Consider the following 22,349-nt stretch of genomic DNA (forward strand, 5'->3'; position numbering starts at 1 on the left):
TTTGACTTCTAATATTTATGTATAATGAAAACTCAATAATTGATAATAAAATGCAAATTGAGTCATTAACATACTCTGCTTTGAATCTGTGTTAAATTTTTATTGATGCAGATATATACAAATACAGTAATGCATAATTAAATTATTTTATCCTTCACCTGCTAGTTAGTTTTTAGACACCTCTGATATAGACAATAAGGGAGTATTTCAACATATTTTTGCCATTGTTTGCTTCTGATGATTTATCTGTTTTTAGAACAAGACGCTATAAAATGCTTACTGTAGATGATGTTACTCAAGTATCTGAAGAATCAGGATCTGATACAGAACGTAGTCCAGATTTGAATATTCAGAGAATCGATATGGACTTGATGGGTGATTTACAAGATTTAATTTTTCGGAGGTGTTCAGTATCAAGTGATAATGATGTATGTGATAATTGCACAACAAGTGAAAAACTTGAACAGGTAAGTCTTGGAACGTGTTATAATAAGAAGTTTGGAAAGCCATTGTTACCTGTTAAATATGATTTACCTCAGATGAAGGGAACTCTAAGCAATTTTATGTATTAAAAAAAAAAAAGCTTATTTATAGGTACCAATGGTATAGAAGTGATAAACTCAGAATTGTTAGATCATCATGTTAGATGATATAATGACTGTGTGGCATTATCAGAGGAATATAAGTTCCATTTATTGCTAGTATGAAAGTAATATTTTACTATTTTAGATCTAAATGAGATAGCCAAAGATTATGGTATGATAATATCAACAGAAAAATCAAAAACTATGGCCTTTAAAGGACAAGATCCAGCAAGAACTAAAATAGTAATAGATAACAAGATCTTAGAACAGGTGAATTCATTTAACTACCTAGGATGTATGATCACATATGAAAATGAAAAAGATATAAATTTAAAAATTGCAAAATATTTAAAAATAACAGGTGTAATTAACTCTATATTTAAACCAAACCTAGTTCAAAAACAAACCAGACTAAAAGTTTACAATACATTAGCCCTACCAGTCTTAATGTATGGATGCGAAATCTGGACAATAAAACAAAAAGACAAACAAAGATTAATAACAGCAGAAATGAAGTTTATGAGAAAAACTGCAAAGTATACCCTATTTGATCACAAAAGAAACGAAGAAATTATGAAAGAATTAAACCAAGAACTAGTAATAGAAAAATTTTTAAAATGTAAACATAAATGGATGGAACACGTTCAAAGAATGAAAACAGAAAGATTACCGAAATAAGCCTTAAAGTACAAGCCATTAGGAAAAAGAAAACCAGGACATCCTCTTAAACGATTCAACGATGACTTCTAAGGCCTGAACAGGCCATGCTAGACCTAAATTCTTGATACGCATGATGATGAAAGTAATATTTACCTAGTGAATTATGTATAGCAAGCACATTTATTCTGTGCTTGCTGTACTTTGAGGAGGGAGTTTCCTTACAGTAGATGGAACATTTTGAGTGGTGAAGAGCATCACCATTACACAGTACCTCCCATATTCTTCCTCTCTCTCCACATCATCCATACTCTTGAAGTCATGTACATTTTCTGTCATAAATCATCATCTCTGTGACTAAGTGGTTTTGCACATGTTACTTTCTTGAGAGAGAGATCTCATTTTAAAATCAATTTCTGTTAAGGAATGCATGCTGATCTCAAACAGAGATGACAAGTTTTTTTGTTTTTTTTTTACAAAATGGACAGGCTAGCTGATGATTTTGCATTCAAACAACAACTTGATTGTCTTATCCATCAGGTCAGTTCTATCTTAATCATCCTATTAATACCTTTAACAGATGTTGAAATAATTTATCTCAAGATCATATAACATTAAAATACTGTGAATACTTTGATGGCAGTTATATTAAATGTAACCAACATGTTTTATTGTCATGTATCTAGTAGCATCATCAGAGCAAACAACTAATAAAAAAAAAAGTGTAAAAATACTAAGGCTTACCAAAAAAAATTGTTTTTTTTTAAATGCACAACACTTCAGATAGTGATTTGTGACATACACCTGACGCATGCAGCATGCAATGACTTCTAAGCGTTATGCAAAATAACACTTAGAATAGCATTCAAACTCACACAAATAACACTTCATAGAATGCAAGCACCAATGCTAAAGAGAGAAGACAGTTGTCAGACCAGTCCAGTTTTTGATTTTCTGCAAAGATACGAACGTATATTACATGGCTACAGTATTCTCTTTAAGTTAAGCCAAATTTCTCCCAGTCTGATCTATGTAATTCTTTACCACAGGAAAAGTAGATTATGCAGACATAAGGATACTGCCTATTTTTCCACTTGTATTTTCATGTTATTATACTCATAAGGTTTAATGGAATAAATACCACATATATAAATAATTAAACAAAACATTTAATCATTCCTATATTTCATATCAGTCGCGAAGACATAGTCAGTAAAAGAATATTAAAATTGCAAAAAAAAACAAAAAAAAAAACACAAAATTGCACATGAAATAAGTGGAAAAGATTACATTGAAAGCCTAAAGTCCTGTGAAGACCATCCTCTTTGGGTGCTATTAGCTAGTCTTAGCTGTGTTGGGCAGGAGGCCTAAGAATTGAAGTTTCCCAAAACTTGGGAAGTTTAATACAACCATATTTATTAAGATTAGGTTGTTTTTTTTTTTAATCTACTGCTGATTCTAAAAAAAGTCTTTCAAATTTGTATTTGTTGTGGTGAATCATGGTAGTTTTCTTCTATTTGATTCTGTGCAAGGCATGGTCAGCTAGACCTGACTGACATACTTATAGCAGCAGATGTATTTTTTCTGTTCTTCTAGGCAGATGTTAGCAGAACTCTCAGTTTTGATAATTTGCAGGAACTAGGAACTTTGTAAACACCTAGAACAGAGAGAGGAGATAGAAGAGCCTTGGGAGAGTGGATGAGGGCAGCCAGCTTCAGATAAGGGTTGAATGCAGTGCAGAGATTGTATTTTTTTTAGTTTTTTTAGGCTATTTTTTCTGAGGTGCCCTAGATGTAAGGAACAATGTTAGCATTACTATAGTCAGCATGTTTGAGAGAGATGTGAGAAAATGGGAGGGAAAATTGATATGTTAATCTTTTTGGTATTGTAACCATTGGACAAGAAAGTCTGGCCAATAAGGAAAAGTTCAGCTGTAGGTTCAATCTGGATAGTACAGCGATTTCTATTAACAAGGGCTTTGATAACACCATATTGTTCAGTGGGATTGATGGGCAAGTTTGTGTATGTATCTACTTGTGTGGGCGGATTTTCTCTAAACTGAGAAAGAAAGTGTGATTAGAGTATCTACAAAAGGTAGGCTGTTATTAATTTTTTTTTATTGCGAACTGGGTGCTGTCTTTTGAGATGGAAGAGGAAGGAGTCTAATGCGTCTGAACCATGTGGCCAGATAGAGAACACATCACAATATATTTTAACTGGATAGAAGGTTTTAGAATAGCAGTGTAAAGAGCATGTTTTCAAAATGTTCCATATAATTATTATTATTATATGGGCACCTCCATGTAGTCTGAAGACTCGTCGCGGAAGACCCAATCTATCCACACAATCTATTATACTTCTCCTTGAACCCATTAACAGAAAATGGGTTCACTCTCAAATGACTCTGGCAACCCATTCCACTCATTCACCACTCTCCAAGCAAAAAATCTAGTCCTGACCACCCCTTTATTCAACTTCCAGGGATGACCTCCTGATTCTGGTCCCTCTAGCCAAATGCTGAAACATTTCCCCTGCATCCATCCTACAAAATCCTTTAAGCAACTTAAATGCTTCTATCATATCTCCTCTTTTACTCCTATCAACCAACTTCTGCAATCCACACACTTTCAATCTATCCTCATGGGGCACATTCCACAGACCACTCACCATCTTGGTCACTCACCTCAGAATCCTCTCCACTTCTTCCACATCCCCAGGGGACCAGACTTGAGCACAGTAATCCAGATGTGGGCATATCAAGGCCTTAGAAAGAGGAATTACAACTTTCTTATCTCTACTTGTTAATATGTTCTTCACTAGCCAAGTAATCTTATGTGTTACCTTAGCAGTGACGCCCATTAACTTTTGTCCATACTAACAGCCTATTTAAATCATCTTGCAAGCTCTCCACATTGCCTTGATTAACTGTTACTTTACCTAATTTCGCATCATCAGCAAACAACTGAATATTTCCTTTTAGGTTATTTCTTATATCATTTATATATAAATTAAACAGCAATGGTCCCAGCACTGAATCTTGTGACATGCTGCTAGTCACCTGCTTTTGCCTCTATTCTATCCCTCCATATACCACTTTTTGATATCTGACTTTTATCCATTTAACTAGTGTCATATCCATCCCCATTTGTTCTAATTTGCATAACAGTGTTTCATGTGGTATTCTGTCAAATTTGCCTTTGCAAAATCCAGCAAAATCATTGCGTAGCGATTTCCTTGATCCAACTCAGCTGTTACTCTATTATAAAAAGTTAGTAAATTACTAAGGGCATGACCGACCCTTCACAAAGCCATGTTGATCTTCATTCTTACCCATTATATACTACCCATTCTTGAATTCTCTCTCTCTCTCTCTCTCTCTTTTTTTTTTTTACTAATTTTTCTAATACTTTTACCACCACGCCTGAGATACTGATTGATCTATAATTTACTACTGTAGACTTAGAACCTCCCTTATGCAAAGGAATAATTTTGCACTCTTTCCACTCCCTTCGAACTCTACCAGAGCTGAGACTTAAATTAAACAGCTTAGTCAAAGGCATTGCCAGTTCTCTTGCACATTCTTTCGAAACCTTAGCTTGATATCCCATCTAATCCCACAGCTGTATTTACATTGAGATTCTGCAATATCATAAGGACCTCCAATTCCTCCATCTCTGTTTCCACATTAGTGTCTGTTACATTAGGTTAAAACAGTAACCTCACTAGGAAGATATATGCTTGCAAAGTTACTCAGTAACTCACCTATTTTCTCTGCTTCCATCTCCTCCTGACTATCATCACTCATTAAGGTTAATCTTCCATAGTCATTCTTCCTCTTACTTGCCACATAACGAAAGTACTCTGGGATTTCCTTTGGCCTGCTTGGCTAAATTCTTCTCATAATCTGATTTTGCCTTCCTTGCCATGCTGGTCACCTTTCTTGTCTGAGCCTTATACTGTTCATGTGTTTGCTGGTCACCTTTCTCTTTATATACCTTCCACAGCATTTTCTTCTTCTGCAGCTCATGCTTAATGATATTACTCATCCATCTAACTCCTACCTGAGGTATACAAATTAACACTGTTTCCTCTAAATGACCCCTTAGTTAAGGGGTCATTTAGAGGAAATCCCATGCACTACTAACATCCTGTCCTTGCAGTGTTTTATGCAGTGGCACAGATTCAAGCTTCCTCCTAAGCACTAAGCATATCATAATCACCTGCCTTGTAGTTCCACAAATACCCCCTTCTTGATAGAATATGCCTCATGATTTACAATTTCCCAAGTGAAGACTGCATGGTCACTTTCACCAATTGGAGGCAATGTTGTCAACTTGGTTATGGATAACTCTTCTGATCCTATGACCAGGTCCAATACTCTCCAACCCCTAGTCCCATCTTTCACATGCTGCCTTAAGTAATTATCTCTTAGCAGGTGTATAAATTCTATTTCCTTTATGCTATGTGATCTTTCTTCCTTCCAGTCTAATATCTCCATAGTTGAATTCCCCCCCCCCCATTATAATCACTCGACCTGCACTCATTGTACTAATTTGGTCATGCATGTCTTCCATCTGTGGATTTCCTGGCCTATTGCAACAACCAACTGTATATTTTGTCTCACTGGTCTTAATCTCACACTAGATTGTTCAAATGAACAGCCACCTGTCTCCTATTCTTTTTGGTTGCAATTCATCTGCTATCATCAATATCATCAATAGTACTCCTCCCCCATCCTATCTTTTCTATCTTCCATGAAAATACTAAACCCTTCACATTCAATCCCTGTAACTACATCATCTGCTGTTACCCAAGTCTCACTAATGTCTATAACTTTTGATGAGGTTGCACTAATCAATACCAAAAACTCCTCTTTCAGCTCTAGCCAATAATAATTGGGTAGAGGGTGAAAAAGGAGAGAACCCATGGCTGTACCTCCATCTATTTATAAATTGTATCTTTCCAAGTGAAGCACCCAAAATGAACAGTAAAATTAAAAAGATCGATGATATCATGTGGAATACATTCAAAGCTTAGCATTATCTAAAACTAAATTTTGGGTTAAATAGAGAAAGTGGCTAACTTAAAAGAGGGGTAGAGGCATATTATGAATTTTTAGGAATCCATATATCTGCAGGGGCAGGGGGCTAAATGGTTTGAGTTTTCTAATTATTTTAGGAGGTCAAGATATGACATTTTTACGAAACCTTTTTATTATGTTTACTTTTGAGAATTAGTAGGATCATAATCCAGTGGTTTATAAATAGTGTGTTCTCTCTGAGCAACATATTCATTTTCCAATTAGATTCATTAGCATTGATGACCACAATAGCATTACCCTTATCAGCTCTAGTCTTTATTGTGCTACTATCTTTGCACAATTTACGGGGGGGGGATTGACTATTAGATTTCTTCTAGGTAATGAAGCTTGAGAAAGCATGTTTGCATAGATTGTTATATTTCTTAATGTGTCTTTACTTTATTTTTAGAAATTCTTTACAGGCTGATTTATGTGTTCTGTTTTATTCCTTGTTCCATCAGCTTATCATATTATGTTCAAACTGGATATTTTCTAACATCTGACATAAGTATGGTTAGCTGACCATGCCTTCCATAGAATCAAATGGAAGTAAACTACTGTGCTTGACTACAACAAATACAAAGTTGAAAGTATAAATTAAAGATACCAAAAAAATGATATATTTGGTTTAATCCTTTATCCAAGTGTAAGCAAACAAGTTTGCACCTGAACTATTTTCAAGGGCAACTCGTATAGAGAGCCTTATAACTTCACATTACTTGCCATAGTATTCCATAATGCGAAGCACATATCCTTACGGGTATGTAATGCTATGCATTGTGGGAAGGATCCCTACTCAGACTGGTTTTGACCTTTATTGAGGTTTATTGACCTTTATTGAGGTCGCATCAGTGGGAGCCAGACCCAGAGGTGATACCAAGGTTGAAGTAATGCAGAAGTCATATTTTCATATATGAGTTGCTAAGGCAAGTGATGTGAAGTTATACACTTCTATATACGAGTTGCCCAGTCCTGAAAATAGTTCAGGTGCAAACTTGTTTGCTTACACTTGGATAAAGGATTAAACCAACTATATAATTTCTTGGTATCTTTAATTTATAGTATAACCAAATGGAAAAACTTCCAACAAAGTTGAAAGATTTTATTTTAGAATCAGCAGTAAAACACCTGCTTATGCAAAGTGAAAGCATTGATTGTCTCTTGGCTAGTCCCAGTGACCTGCAAGGTGAGAAGTATTGTATAAGGGAGGATGTCAAAGAAGTTCTGGAAAACACAAAAAAGAAGAACGAGAGGGTGAAGTTTGTAAGTCTGCTTCCATGCTATGTTAGAGAAGGATGGTAATGATAGCTAATCAATCAATACATAGGTTGTGCAGAAGGAATGATGTAGGGTTTGTGGACCTGTGGATTGAGTTTAATGGATGAAAGGATTTGTATAATGCTGATGGACTGCATGCGAATTAATTCGGAATTAGGTGTTTTTAGAGCGAGCTTTGTTCACGGATGGCGTGAAGTGAAGAAAAACTAAACAAATTAGGGCAGACAGGCAAGTATGTGTGTGAAGGCACCCATCAAGTGAATGAGTGTGTAAATTCAAAAAAAAAAAATTCAGAATCTAGTCTCTCAAGCAACAGTATCAAAACCATTGCATCCTTAATATCGAATTAAGGATGTAAATGTGGGGGTGGGGGTTGAATTTCAGTCAACAAGAGTAGGAGTCAGTCAGGCAGATAGTAGGCCTTTTGAGGTGATCCAGTGTGAGATAGAGGCCAATAGGACAAAATATAAAATCGATTGCTGCTATCAGGGATGATGTGGAAGACATGCATCAGCAGATTAGTACGAGTGCAAGTCGATTAACTATATGGGCAATTTCAACTTTGGAAACATAGGCTGGAAGGAGGAAAGATCACATGGTAGGAAGGAAATGGAATTTATACAGTTAATGGAACATTATTACTTGAAACAGCATGTGATGGAGAGGCAGCCACATTGCCTCTTTATATGTGGAACTTCAAAGGCAAGTGATTATGACATAGCAAAAGATGCAAATGCAAATTCAGATCTCACCTGTGGTGGGAGTGCTATGTTATTATTATCAGAGAACTCCAGAGAGTGATGAATTCATTAAGAGTAGCCACATATCATCCACACCAGCTGTCATTCCTTTTCTGTTCATTAACACTCACCTCACCACCTACAAAAGCAAATCATTTCAATCATGCACCAACTATGAGAGAAAAATCTAGCTCTCACCCCCCCCCCCTCTTTCTTGACTGCATTCATTCTCAAATTCCATGGATACCCTATCATCCTCCATAAAATGGAAAAATTCCATCTACTGATATCTTGTATGATCCTTTTAGAAATTTGAAGGACTCATCTTTTTCCTGTTTGCTAGTGTATGAGGTCCACAAATTCTCACTGTTCTCATAATTTTCATTCCACAGTCTTGAGAAAGTGTTAGAAATTATCATCTTTAACACTCTCCTTTGCACTCTTTCCACTGTGTCTGAGCCTCTGAAACCATGACCATGTACACAATAATCCAGGTGAGATTAAATCAAGCCCTTGTTAAAGAGGTAAAATGACTTTCTTATCCTTGTATGTTCATTTCAATATTGCAGTTAGTTTCTGAATCAACTTCCTGTCTACTAATATTCCAAGATCCCTGATCAGTTTTTTCTTCACCAATGTAATATGCCGTTGATATCTCATCACACCAAAGTTACACAACTCTACTAACGTTGAATTAATAGCCATTTTCATGTACCCACTATTCTAGTTTATTCAACTCTTTCTACAAATGCTGCATGTCTGTTTCATTCTTGATCAGCATGCCTATCTTTGCATCATCAGCAAAAGCTGTTCATTGGGAAGGATTCTGTCAGATCCTTCCCAATGTCATTAATGTAAAGATTGAATAACAGTGGGCCAAGGACTGATCCCTGGGATGCACCACTATCACTCACGTCCTCCCATATGCTTGTTAATATGTCATTCAACCATCTTCTTATCCAAGTTAAATAGTTAATAATCCAGTCCCACATCTGGGACTTATGAAACTGTCTTCCATGCTGTACCCTGTTGAAAGCATTATCAAAGTTCAAAGTACCATGGTGTATCCATTTCTCTTGTCAAACTCAGCCATAACATTGTTATTATAAAATGCGAGCAAGTCACACAAATGTGACTTTCCCTTAGAAAACTCATGCTATTCTTTTATTCAGATATTCTCTGTCACCCCATTTTTGTATGCATGCTGTTAACTTTTCCAGTCTTGGAACCACCTTTGTGCAAATGGAATTATCAGACATTCTTTCACACTCCTGTGGAATCCTTATGTGCTGCAACTCAAATCATACAACCAGGTCAAAGGTACATCCAGTTCATCTGAACACGCTTAGAATTTGTGTCTATATCCTGCTAGACCCTATTGCTGAATTCTTATTCAGTTTATGCAATGACTCTAGTACTTCCTCACACATCTGAGTTTCTTCATTCATTGAAAAGGTAGCATTCAGCTCCATGTTGTATATACCAGGCTGATAACACAGCAAAATGTGCACAAATTAGTGTATAATCCCTTCTCCATCTGCTTGCTACCTACATAGCAGCTGCATTCAGTAGAGTTTTTTCCCTCATTCATTCATTATTTTATTTGCAGCATAATGATGGATTTCATTTTGGGTTGTCTTTAGCTTGCAGAGCCAGTTTCTTTCTGTGTACTCAGACAGCTTTCCATACAATACTTGTAATAGTTTCTGGCCTGTGTCTTATAATTTTCATAACTTGCTTCGTTATAATGTAAGTTACGAAACAGTCATGCACAGGTATTCCTTTGTGTTCTTTAGAATTTCTTGCTTAATAAGATTGCACATCCATTTCACTCCTACCCTGTTTATTCTTCAGACTCAGGAAAAGAATAAATATAGTGGGACTCATTTGAAACATTCTTATATTGCATCCTTTAAGTATGCAATATCATCATATAACCACTTTCCAGGTCAGCTCTTTAACTGAAACCCTTAATGACACTATAGTCAAGTCTAACACTATTAAATATGAAATCTTTTTTTTTTTTTGTTTCCCAAAGCAGGACAGAGTTAATTAATCATGATAGCAATTATTAATGCTGGTGGTGAACTAATCTACTAGCAAGTAATCTAATGGTAGTTGTCACATGATTCATAAAGATAGTATGTTGTTTTCCTTCATTTGAAAATATCTGGATTCAAATCCTATTCAGAACATGAAGAACCTTAATAAGAGCATTGCAGTCAAGTTATTATGATTATTGTATTATTATTATTATTATTGCACCCTCCGTGTTATCTGCAGACTTATCATGGGAGGTTGATATGGGAGGTTGATTCAACTGATAACATATTTATCATAACGAATCTTAAAATCCGTAACGCTCCTTGCATTAACAACATATTCTGGTAATGCGTTCCATTCACTGACAATTCTCAATGTAAAAAACTAATCCTCACATCCCTCCACCACTCTTACATAACTTCCAGGGATGACTGGTTTTTCCCATCTCACCTTCTCTTTTTATAATCTCATCTGGATTATTAATCTGATAAAGTGCTCTCACTAACTTAAATGTCTCTATCATCTCTTTTCCTCTCACCCACAACTCTGCAATCCACGTTTTTTCAACCTCTCTCCATAGCCAGAAGTCCAAAGTTCTGATATTGCCTTAGTCACTCACCTCTGGACCCTCTCCACGTCACACTGAAAACCAGGTGAACAGATTCGAGCACAATAGTTCAAGTCTGGTCTGACTAGTGCTTTATGCATTGGTTCAACCACTTCCTTATCCCTACATGTTAGATTACTTATCATAGAAGCACTACGATGTGTAGCCTTTGCAACAGCATTATGTCTCTAAACTTCAGAGGCATGTTGCAACAGCAATATGGCCCTTCAGTCTGCTGTCAACCATCACTCCCAAATCTCTAATCTCATCCACTTCCTACAGTACGGTACCGTTGATATAGTACACAGCCTTATATTTCTGCACTCCAAAATGCAACACCTTGCACTTATTAATATTAAAACTATAACCCCACTCCTTTATCCAAGTAAAAATCTATTCAAATCTTCCTGAAGGTAATTAACATCAGCAAACAATAAGAGATCCTCACTCAGTCCACATGATATATTGTTTACAAACAAATTAAACAGCAGTAGCCCAAGAACAGAACCCTGGGGCATGCTACTGGTTACCCTCCTTTTTCAAGACATTTCTCCATCATACACAACCTGCTGGTATTGTTCAGAGAGCCAATCTTTGATCCATCTAACCAATATACTACCTATTCCCATCCTCTGCAGCTTGTACATCAACTTATCATGTGGTAATCTATCAAACGCTTTTGCCAAGTCCAAGAATATCACTGTATGTAATTCTCCCTTATCTAAGACACATGTTACCCTGTCATAAAATGCAAGTAAATTGTTACAACAAGACCTACCCTTTACAAATCCATACTGACTATCATAAAGAATGCAATGTCCATCAACCAATCCTGTATTCTATTCCTAACCAATCTCTCCAACACCTTGACCACAACCGCAGTTATACAGACTGGTCTGTAATTAGAAACTTCTGTCCTAGAACCATGCTTGTAGAGTGGTATATTTTGCCTTCTTTCCACTCCTTAGGAATCTTACCCATTGCAAGATTTTCATTACATAACCAGGTCAAGAGCATAGCTAATTGTTGTGCATATTCCTTAAGAATAAGTGATGATATGTCATCCATTCCCACAGCCTTATTAATATCTAACCCAATCCTGATACACCTCTGAGTCAGGTAGCCTTGGCGTTCCACTCCAGAGCGCAGTCATTGATTGCCCGTCAGTGGACACCTATGTGTGGTTCTGTTGTGGGTGGGGAACTCTGGCACTGAACAAAAAACTCATTGGGCATGAATTCGTCATCTTCAAATGTTTTAGGGTCCTAACAAAGTATTGATACAGCATTTGGTAACAGAAGTAAGAAACAAAAGTTGTATGATACCAGTATAAATGTACCATTGTTTTTGATCATTCATGCAACAAGTGAAAAGCCAATAGGGAAAATATCACCTTTCTTTATTCAAAAGGTTTAAAAGGACTGGCAGAATCTCCCAGAACTGTTAAGAAATTACGTTCTGGTGATATCCTTGTGGAAACATTGTGTCAGCAACATTTCGAGAAACTGCTGGAGCAACTGATGTTGCTCCAGTAGTGCTTAAGTAGCTGAAATGTTTTACTTGTTTTATAGGTTCTCTATTCAGGATGCAGTTGATATTTTCAATGTTTTTGCCTATTTCCATTGTCTTTGTCTTGTTATTACTGATTTCCATACCAAATTTATTGCAACAATTATTTGATTTAGTCAGGGGATCTTGCAGACATACTGGATTTATTTAAAAGTATAACATCATCTGCATAAAGTAAAGAGCATCTCCAATTTTGATATCAGGTTTAATCCTGCTTTCCTTGATAATGTGATCCATTTAGATAATGAATAACAGTGGAGATAATTTTCATCCTTGTTTTAATCCTGATTTAACATCAAACCATCTTTCTGTACCTCCTTCAATTCTAACTGTTGACTTATAACTCAAATAAAGAATTAAGTATTGCTTGATATAATGCCCCATTGACACCATACAACTGTAGCGTTTTGAATAGCTTTTCTCTTGATACCTTGTCGTATGCCCTTTCCAGATCTACAAAACTTAAATACAGATCTTTGTTATATTCCCAAGATTTCTCAGCTGTTTATCTTAAAGTGAAAATCTGATCCTGCCAACCTCTATTTGGCCTAAATCCAGCTTGTTCTTCACCAAGCTTCCCTTCCATTATTGTTCTTAGCCATTTCTCAAGTATTCTTGCATAAATCTTACCAGGAACACTCAGTAGGGAAGTACCTCTGTAATTCGGTTTTATTTCTCTTTTTATACATGTGTATTATGAGAACTTTGTTCCAATCATCCAGAATTTGACCCACTGGCCAGGCCTTCTGAATTATGCAATGCACCCACTGTAAAACTTTTATACCTCCATATTCGATCATTTCTGATCGAATTTCATCTACTCCAGCTGTCCTTCCACATTTCAATTTTTGATGACTTTCTACTTCAAGTATGGATATGTATTACTGACTGCATTCCTGTTAGGAGTTTACTATCACCGTGCTGACATTGCTTGTTCATTTAGCAGTCTTTCAAAGTAATTACTCATACTTTGTTTCCGTTTGCATGAGGACCCTACATTAAGGAATTTCACTGTTATATGCAAGGATAGAACTTGAGGTAGTCCTGCTCATGGAGGAGTAGCTATCCTAGTGAGTAATCATCCTGATTTCCATCATCTCCAACTTAATGCTGCTCTGGAAGTAGTAGTGATTCACCTATCCATGGGATTTCCTATTACATTGTGTTCAGTTTATTTACCACTGAGTGCCGAGTTAAATGAAATCAATATTGATAACCTTATCTTGCAACTGTCTGAACCCATACTTCTAATGGGTGACTTTAATGCTCAAAATGCTCTGTAAGGATAGTACCGACACAAATAGATGAGGTCGAATCATTGAAAGAATCCTTTACAGTAATAACCTCTCCCTTTTGAATAATATACTCGATACTTTCTTCTATATGCCTACCTGCTCATATTCTGCAATCAATCTTGCAATGTGCTCCTCTTTCATTCTTCCACTGCTCACTTGGGATGTCGAAGAGAACATATATGGATGAGATCACGTTCTCATTCTTTGCACAGTCTTCATAAGAACAATGTTCCCCTACATGGATGCCCATACGGAAAATGGACCAGGCTGACTGGAACACTTTTTCCCATCTTGCGAAATTTAATACTGATACCATCAGTCAAACACCTATCAGTGAAGCAGAAAGTATGCTCAATTTCCACTCTATCCTTAGCCTTGTTGGAACCCAGAATGCTAGACAGGAAAAAAAAAAAAAGAAAGAAAGAGAGAGATCAACACAGAATTTGGAGTATATTTCGTAGGTAATCCCCCCCCCTACACACACACACACACACACACACACACACACACACACACACATACCACATCAAATTTTATAGCTTTTAAGCATTCTCAGGCCAAAGCACTTTATGTGAGATGCCTGTTTTTGGACTCTGACATCTCACATAAAGTGAGATGTCAGAGTCCAAAAACAGGCTTGGGTCCAATTTATCTCATCAATTAATGAAATGATCAGTTCAAAAATTGTATGGGATAAAATCTGGAAAATGAAAGGTAGATATAGAACACATCATTTGTCTACCTTAGACCATAATAGAAGTGTTATTGCTGATTCCAAAGCTATTGCAGACACTTTGGGAGAAAATTTTGCCAGAATCTCAGCAACAGTTTCATATCCTCCCGAATTTTTAATACCGAAAGAGCAGCAAGAGAAATAAAAGTTAAATTTTTCTACCAATGGGCTTTTGCCATACAATCAGCCATTTATTAATAGTAAAGTCTGACGACATCCATTATGAAATGATAAAGCATCTACTATCATCTTCTATGGATTTTCTTCTCTTAATATACATAGAAATACTTGCAGAGGAAGAGTTTCTGGACTATTGGCATAAGTCAGTTGTCATTGCTATCCCAAAACTAGGAAAAGGATCCAACACAAGCAAATAATTATCTGCCTATTGCTCTGAACAGCTGTTTTTGTAAGATATTAAAGAAAATGGTTAATGCCAGGCTTCTTTGGTATCTAGAAAGCAATGTCTTCTGTCCAATATACAGTGTAGCTTCCATAGACATCATTCAACTTTAGACCATTTGGTTTGTTTAGAAACTTGTATAAGAGATGTATTTCTGAAGCAAGAAATCTGGTTTCAGTTTTCTTTGACATGGAAAAAGCTCACTACACAACCTGGAGATATGGCATATTAAAAGACCTCTATAACCTAGGTCTCAGAGGATATCCTGTATTTATTAAAAACTTTCTGTCCTGGCAAATTTTTCAAGTCAGAGTAGGAAGTACACTATCTCGGCCCACATCATCAAGAACAGGGTGTTCCCCAAGTCTCTGTCTTAAATATGACATTTTTTACTATCAAAGTTAACTCAATCACTGAGCAGCTTCTTCCCACTGTAGACAATGCTCTATATGTTGATGACTTCACAATTTATTGTTACTCTCATAACATTAGAGTAATGGAAAGACAACTTCAGCAAGCAATTAATCATGTTTCTCTATAGGTTCAGGCAACAGAAAAAAGTGTCCGGGTGCATTTTTGTCAAATACACACTCCTCACCCAGATCCTGAATTAAGAATGGAACAAACTATTATTCCAGTAGCAACAGAAGCAAAGTTCTTGGGACTCATCTTTGACAGAAAACTTATTCCTTGCACACATTCATCAACTAAGATAAAAATGCAAGAAAGCATTGAATCTCCTTTGCACTCTATCCTCTACCGCAGCGCTTCCCAAACTTGGGCCGTGGCCCCCTTGGAGGCCGTAGGTTTTGTTGAGGGGGAGCCGTGAAATAATGAAAACAAATTTAAAATGTTTTAAGACTAAGTAGATTTTTTTATTTTAAAAGAAACATATTTAACTTTTATTATTTATTATTTTTTTTTTGTTATTTTTTATATTTTAATGGAAAAATTCACGCATTGGTGTTGGTTCACAAACTTTGCTTCCTGCATATTTTGGCACTTAATGAATATTAGTAAATATTGCTTATTCATATGTTTCATTTCAAAGCAGTGGTTAATTGTATTTACTTTGAATGCTCTCCAAGGAAGCTCCAAATCTTCCTGTCCCTTTCATCACACGTTCGTAATCAGGGACTGTTGACATTGACTTTACATACATATCAAAACTCGTTTTATATTATCACTCTCATCCGAACTAGATTTCTGTAACCAATAAAAGTTTCGCATATACTTCACACATGAAAAAAAGCTTAAACAAGTTCATGTGGAGAAATAGTAACTCGCTTGCAGTGGTAAACAACACGCCCTCCCTAATAGCCACTATAGAGGCAATAAAAACAAGTACTTTTATTATGCCAGTGAATAAGGTATGAGCAGTCTGTGTAATATATTTCTCAACAAATAGTGCAATTCGAGACAACTGGGATAAAAATGCACTAATTATCGAATCACATATCCCCTCATACAGAAACTATGCTGTATAAAGTGAAACAAAACCATATGTTGCATGGGCAAACACAGTATTTAACTAAAAACTATTGTTATTAATTAGATGTGGGTGAGTTCGATTTCCCAAGGCAGCAATAAAATTCAACCAGAATGTGTTAAAACAAAGTAATATATATAATGAATGTTATGGCAGTTTCACATATGGAATTCGGTTGAAGAGAGTTAGCATTTCAACTCAATTGCCAGCTATGCTTTTATCTTTCGGTTGCGCGATCTTTTGTTAATACCGCACCAATCATATGCACGTTTTAATAACCTGCCTTTGCTGTCTGTTTTGCGTTACGCTTAATTACCATAAAGGGAGAAAAGTCACAAAAGAGAAAAATGTTCCTGGTCTGGGGATTCCCTTATTCAGGTAATATTCACTAATTTCATGTTATCAGTCTGTGGTGTGCCAGTATCGGTAAGTGGTGATATTATTTGATCTATTCTACGTTAAAAAAAATTTAACCCTGAGATGGATAAGTGGCTGATAAAAAATATAAAAAAAATCCCGCGAACAATCAGCGGAAGCAGAAACAGACTCAAAAAAAGGACGGTATTTCATATTTTACCAGAACAGCTCGCATCGTCTTCAGAACCAAACGGTAAGAGGCAAAAAATGTAATATATGCATTTGATTTTTGCAATATTCGCTGTGTATGTTTTGTATTGAATATAAATACAATAAATATTATAATAATATATCTCTCTATTACGATTTTTTTTCGAGGGGGGCTGTGAAATATTTTAATTTTTGCAAAGGGGGCCCTGACATCCAGAAGTTAGGGAAGCACTGCTCTACTGAATGGGGTGCTGATCAGTTTTCATTGCTTTATCATGCTGGTGCATTTTGCACATCACTCACTCAAAGTCTTTATGTTGAAGCAAATGAACCAGCTCTATCACTTAGATGAAAACAGTTATCTCTTAATTATGCCCTAAAGATAAAGTCTCTTCCAGTTCATCCTACATGGACTAGTCTCTTTTCTCTGCATTGGGAAGCTCAATATCACACACACCAGACTGCTACACATCTCTTTGGTATGCATGTTAAAGAGACTATGCAAGTGCTGTTGGTATGAATGTTGAAAGCATTGCCTGCATCAAACATAACAGCATCTCCTCCATGGCAGGTTTGCACTCCATCCTGTAACCGCTCACTTTGTCAACTACATAAGTGTTATACTCCATCATCTGTCTACTTTCAATTGTTTAATGTACACAGAGCAGCCCACTCTGATTTCTTGCCCATTTATACTGATGGCTCAAGAACCGATACCTGTGTTAGCTGTGCTTCTTGACATTACTATCTTCAACCAGATTCCACCTGATAGCAGTAATTATACAGCAGAGTTACATGCCATTCAGCTTTCACTGGTGCATATAAAAGGAAACTGCTACCAAAAGTGTTTAATTTATGCAGACTCATTGAACTTTTTACAGACTGTCTCCTCTCCTCTGTATTATCCACACCCCTGCTGTATGAGGTTTCCCACCTGTTGTACAAAATGAAAATCCTTAATTTTCATGTTCGGTTATGCTGGATTCTCAGCCACTTTGGAATTAAGGGAAATGACTGCAAATGCTGCTGATAGATCAGCTCATACTTTCTCTACATACTGTTTGACAATACCATATACAGACAGTTTATAATATCAAAGCTAATTGCTCAATGGCAGTCATCATGTGCAGGAAGCATTGACAAACAAATTATATGACATTAAGTTGGAAATTAAGCACTGGCATTCTAGTCAACATAGAAAGAGAAGAGAGGAAGTTGTTCTTACTGGGCTCTGCATAGGTCACAGTCATCGTACACATTCTTATTTACTGAGGACTGATTTATTTACTGGACCCTCCTATGTGAAAAATGCAATGCATCTTACTATTTGTCATATTCTCATGGAATGCTAGCACTTTACGCAAGAGAAGAATGAAGTTTTTACCTATCTAGCTAAGCCACTCAAGGCAGATGTTATCAGACTCAGACAGATTTCATGATGTTTTTAACCTTCTGCATAGAATTAATTTGTACAAACACATGACTGTAATTTTCTTTATATGTAGATACTGCATTGCTTAACTTAATTTTCGTAAGTTAATGGCAGTCATCATAGCTACCTACTATTTACTAATTTCTCTTTGACTATTTATGTACTGCTGTAACCTTTGCTGTAATTTTATTTATTTATACTGCATTGCTTGGCTTAGTTTTTGTACATGCATATGCATGTTTTATAGTTTGTCTTTGACTATTTATTTATTGTTGCAAGCCTTGACCTTGTGTATTGTTGTAACTTTTGTTATGGTGCAATATGACTTTTGCTGTTTTTGTGCCAATAAATTATAAACCAACCAACCACTACCAGTTTTCAATAAATAGTAAGTCTTAAAGGAGCAATATTTACACTGTAAAGTCTATCTAGCTAAAATTCTTATCTTCCCCTCTTAGGAAAATTATAAGACTTTAGCTGGTTAGGCTTAATCCCTGTTCATGGGCAATAATAACATCATAGAAAGCTAATTAAGCTATGATGGGATAGTTCTACCTAGTTCAGTATATCTCTCGGCTGTGTTTTTTTCCTATGATTAGTTTGTCTGTTTTGTGGGATGAAAAATCCAACTTTCTGGGTTGAAAAACCCTGTCACTTCCATATGATACCATCCAACTCATCTCTAGTTGCAAATTCCATATAAAAATTCTTCACATCCTCCACAGGATTCAAATCCAGGTCTTTTTAACCAGAGGGTATTGTGATTGCTGACAGCTACAGAGGCTCAGCCAGCTAAAATCTAAATCAGTATTAACTCAGAAAAGGTCAAAATGTGTCATATCATAATAGAGAATAGGTATAATATTCACTATTGCATCTATGCAGCTGATAAGTATTTTTCTTTTTTAAATTTTGTGTTCATTTCTTTGGTCCTTCCTGTCACACACAAACAAATCTCCAACACACCTAACTTTTTTAATTTTATTTTATTGCAAAATAACTAACTTTTCTATCACATTTCTTCTCTTAGCGTAGTCCATCAGCAGTATCATCACTGTCTACTTCCACATCTTCGGTGGAACAAGCTACATCCATTCCATTTCCTGCTCCTATTCCTCCACCAAGGGTAAAACGAAGGCATCTTCGAAATCCTGTTGCTTCACCTTCAACATCAGTACTGGCAGATACGAAAGCTGAAGATACTCCGTTAATACAGCTTGAATCTCTAGATGATGAAATATTTGATCCTTTGAAACAGCAGAATGGACACTTACCAAGCCAACTTAAATCAGTGCCAAGTCCTTCAAAAAGTATGCACAATGCTTCAGATGCTTGTATGAGAGAGCTGAAGCAGCATTTACAAAATATGACTGTTTCTGCTGGAGCCAGTAACCTTCAGTCATCCTTTCATACTTCTCTCACTTACTTTCCTTCATCTCCTTCACAGCAGTTATATCGGCATCCTACAGGCTTACCTAGTGCTTACCTTCCAATTTCACAAACTGAAACCAATCCATTCATTGCACAATCTACAGCTAAGGCCCAATCCCAACCCGATATTTTTAGTGACTATAAAGTTCCATCTGGAAATGTGCAATCTGATCATCCCTGGGCATCTGGTGCTCCTTCAGTTGTTTCAGGAAAATACAGAAACCAGAATGATCCAGCAAAGGACCAACTCTTTTTACAGAACTATTGTTTAAATACTCCTTCCATGTCTAGTGCCTGTCTATCTAGAGGAGAGTCTGTTCCATTTGCAACAACACATTCTCCAGTTTTACCAGCAAAGAAAGTAAGTCCAGTTTCTGTCCAGTCTTCTCAGGATCATTTTGCAGATTTATTGAGTTGGGAAGAGGGTGCTAGCACAACAGCTGGCACTAAACCAGATCCTCAGTTGTCATGGCAAAAATTTCAATGAAAAATTAGAAAAATATATTGGCAATACCAACAACTGACATTTTTGTGTGTTTTGATACATAATGCTCAGTATTTCAATGTTTTTTTTTAATATATATATATATACTTAGGAGATATAAGGAATGATTATATCTCTTTTGTTTAAACTTTTATTTATATCTGTAAAAAGTTACTGTTGACTTATTCTGTTATTTAAATGTTAAGTAGCAGATGTTCTCAAGCAGAAATGTTGAAACTTCCCAAGACATTTGAAATTGATAGTTCATAAGAATTACATGTGGTAATTCTCAAGAAACAATTGTTTTCCTTTATTGAAACTGAATACTGTTCTTTCATTGTTTGATTTTTTATCCTTAACAAATATTTGCTGCTTTACCAGCAATTATTTGTTCATTTTTACCTCACTCTGATTTGTTCATCACTCACTCAATCAATCAAAATTTGCAGTTGTAATGTAGTGGCATGTGATAATTTATTACTATAATAATTTTAAATGTCTTTACTCTCTCTCTGAATTTTCTCAGTTTAATATAATATTTGATTATTTAAATATTATATTAATTTATTCTTTATTTAACATAAAGAATATCAATATGCAGAACAAAATAAAATATTTAGTATACAACTTACCATATAGATATTTGCAGAAAGCTTTATTTTGATTACTAGATAGTACTGCACCATGGATCATTGAATTGTTCAGCTTAATGTAATAGCAACAGTGAAGTCTTCCATTGATAACTTTAGCAAACAGCACATGAATTTTACCAATGTTTGCATTGCCTATCATTTGAAACTTAAAATAAATTGCATTTATTTCAACTTCTGTATCTAAAGTTATATTTAGTCTGCCTTAGTTACTTTGATGTAGACTGTCATACAAGTTCCTGAAGCAATAAGAATAGTCTCAGACTTTGAAATGTTCATGACTGTAAATTATTTTTGGATTATTGCTGATTATTATGCTAAAGTAAAAAAAATAGAAAGCTGAGCTGTAAATAATAAAAATAAGTTGTCATGTTTATTACTAAATACAGATCTTTGAAATTTGCCGATTGAAAACATTTCATATTGTGTGATAAAACTGTTGCTCAATTAAGCAGTTTACTTACTCTTAAATGATGCATATTAATGGACTGTTCAATGGGAATAGTTTGCTCTGTTTATGAAAAATTCACACATTAGTTTTACTCATGACTGAAATGGCTGTTGGGATGGAAAGAATTCTAAAATAAAATAATAATAATAAAATTTTACCACTCATAGTAAGCCATAACTTCCAAATTTCAAGTATGATAAGTTTAGATTTCTGCTTGCATGAAGTTTCATTTGTTAAGTTTAATTTTTCATGTAGTTTATTGCTTGGATATAAATTATTTCATATTTAAATGGAAGATTTCCAAAGTTTTAGTAAAATTTCAAATAATGTTTAAGTGGAGAGTACTGCTAGTAAAAATATTAATATGAAAACTAACAATCAAATATCTAGAATTAGATCAGACCTACACATGAAAGGTTGGAAAATGTATAGCACATTAAGTGCTGTGTGCAGGCAAAATAACAACTATCTGATGAAATTTAATATTTAGCTTATAAAAATTGATTGTAGACTTACCTGTCGTATACTAAAGTTGGATTTTTGAGGATCTTTGTTAAGAAATCCATAATGGCAGAGTTTGAGTCTTCAAAACAGAAGAGTATATGAAATTATGGATAGGAAAGACATCTTCAAATATTTCTTGGGAAAGGACATACACAATACTCAGCCAACCACTAATGAAAGCTTATCCAAATACAATGTTCTTTCATATTTTTTTAATAGTTTACCATAATTCTTATTGTTCTTTATTACTGTATTGTACTAATATTGCAGCTGTTTATATATATATATATATAGTATTCTCAACCTGAAAAAGTACTCAGTGTTTACGTGCACTATCACTGTGAAAGATTAC

At 35.4% G+C, this 22,349-nt stretch overlaps 1 protein-coding gene across 2 annotated transcripts in view; it reads left to right on the plus strand.

Moving 5' to 3' along the window:
- Positions 1 to 20,832, plus strand: part of LOC150104054 (DENN domain-containing protein 1B-like) — a 251,038-nt gene extending 230,206 nt beyond the window's left edge. For both annotated transcript variants that reach the window (XM_090396720.1, XM_090396721.1), the window contains 2 exons: positions 257 to 467; positions 19,508 to 20,832. In XM_090396720.1, the coding sequence (XP_090252846.1) occupies positions 257 to 467; positions 19,508 to 20,395 (1,099 nt within the window). In that variant the 3' untranslated portion in view covers positions 20,396 to 20,832. The remainder of the gene's footprint in view (positions 1 to 256; positions 468 to 19,507) is intronic.
- Positions 20,833 to 22,349: the final 1,517 nt, after the last annotated feature.

This window comes from Typopeltis vanoorti, chromosome 8, assembly GCF_054136105.1.
Source record: "Typopeltis vanoorti isolate ZY-2024b chromosome 8, IOZ_Tvanoo_1.0, whole genome shotgun sequence".
Taxonomy (NCBI): Eukaryota; Metazoa; Arthropoda; class Arachnida; order Uropygi; family Thelyphonidae; genus Typopeltis; species Typopeltis vanoorti.